Source organism: Lolium rigidum, chromosome 1 (genome assembly GCF_022539505.1).
Source record: "Lolium rigidum isolate FL_2022 chromosome 1, APGP_CSIRO_Lrig_0.1, whole genome shotgun sequence".
NCBI lineage: Eukaryota > Viridiplantae > Streptophyta > Magnoliopsida > Poales > Poaceae > Lolium > Lolium rigidum.
In genome coordinates this window covers 250,864,203-250,865,749 of record NC_061508.1, presented here as the reverse complement: position 1 = coordinate 250,865,749, position 1,547 = coordinate 250,864,203, and the positions used below count along the sequence as shown (strand labels likewise).

At 54.2% G+C, this 1,547-nt stretch overlaps 1 protein-coding gene across 1 annotated transcript; it reads right to left on the bottom strand.

Annotated features, from left to right (window-relative positions):
- Positions 1-689: 689 nt before the first annotated feature.
- LOC124657447 (agamous-like MADS-box protein AGL23) lies at positions 690-1,199 on the bottom strand. Its single transcript, XM_047196004.1, has one exon. The coding sequence runs from the start codon at positions 1,197-1,199 to the stop codon at positions 690-692; it is 510 nt and encodes a 169-aa protein (XP_047051960.1).
- Positions 1,200-1,547: the final 348 nt, after the last annotated feature.

Sequence of the window (1,547 nt, the reverse complement as noted above, 5' to 3'; positions counted from 1 at the left end):
AAATTAAGGGTTTGGTGATTTGGGCCTAAAAAGGACAGCCAATCGTAGGTAAAATCGCATGTGTCACTAACATGTGGGTCCCACATGTCATGGATATCCATCGAATATCCATGGAGCAAAATCCCTGCCCGTGCCCGCTCCATGAATTATCGGATATCCGCCCCATGAAATCCGTGGACACAACCAATCCTCCATACCCGTGCCCGGCGGGTCGAATATCCGTGAATACCCGGATCCGTGGATAAAATTGCCATCGTGAGTCATGCCTAGCAGGCCCCAACATGGCAACATATATTGGGTTTGGGTTACGTACTTTAGTAGACAAACTAATTCGACATCAAATGTTATGTTCATCGAGTTGATCTAATAACGCATGATTTGTGGCAAATAAATATTGAGTTAGTGATCTATATACTTACATAAAGACTGCTATCGAATTGATCAACTGAATTAATTAGGGCAAAGAATAAAGGAGGGGAGACAAGCAAAATAACTGAACCATCGACAAATTTCGGTTGCACATAATGGCTTACACGGTACTACCCTAGACGCGAGTAAGTAAAACTAAATTATTACTAGTGGCAAGTAAATTAGCTAACTACTAGTATAAGCAAGCATTAGCCTAATAATTAACAGAAGCACTAGGGCTTGTGCCGCTTCTCTACTGCTTGCGGCGGCGGAGTTGCCTACTACTTGTTATCGGCGCGGCGGCCGACGTTGTCCCTGAGGCGTCGGAGCGCCCTGACGAACACCGGCAGCTCCTCCTCCCCGAGCGCGGCCGTATCGACCTCGAACCAGAAGCGCTTGCCCGTCTGCCTCTGCAGCTCCAGCACCTTGTTACCGGCGGCGCTCATCCGCTCGGCCTCCTTGTCGACCTCCACGGCTCTCTCCCTGGTCTCCCGGCACAGCGCCTCCATGGCCTCCCAGTCCGCGGGGGCGTCGGTGTCGCCGTCGCATCCGCCCAGGACGGCGTCGGCGGAGGGACTGCCGAAGGCGAAGGCCCTGCCAGCCTCGGAGACGACGACGACGGCGACGCGGGCGTGGCAGAGCAGAGCGAGCTCGGAGGCCTTCTTCCAGAGGCCGGCCTTGCGCTTGGAGAAGGTCACCTGGCGGGCCTCCTTGTCCTCCACCCGGCGCAGCTCCCTGCGCTGCCGCCCCTTGGTCTTCTTGCCGTTTTCGAGGAGCGGCGGGCGCGCCATGGGAGGAAGGTAGAGCTAAAGCGCGGCGGCGGCGGCGGCGGGTGCTCTTTGCTTTGCTTCTTGTCTCTCTCTATGGCTGCTCTATGCGATGCGAAGCGATGGAGGTGCAAGGCAAGGAGCTGGGGTATATAAGGAGGAAGAGGCGCTGCCATAAATGGAGGCAGAGCTCCGATTCTTTGCTGCTCCCTGTTAAATTTGGGATCTGATCAACGCGGCAATTTTGGAAAGAAATCACCGTGTGCAGTAGTTACCATAACCAATAACCATATGTGGCTACACGCAGCGCCGCGTTTCTTTTTTGCCAAGGCAGCACCGATTTCGTAACCCGGTCGGTCAGAAATTTGGAAG

Bases quoted from the DNA above. Each gene is read 5' to 3' on its own strand.
- LOC124657447 (XM_047196004.1), bottom strand. From the start codon at position 1,199: ATGGCGCGCCCGCCGCTCCTCGAAAACGGCAAGAAGACCAAGGGGCGG.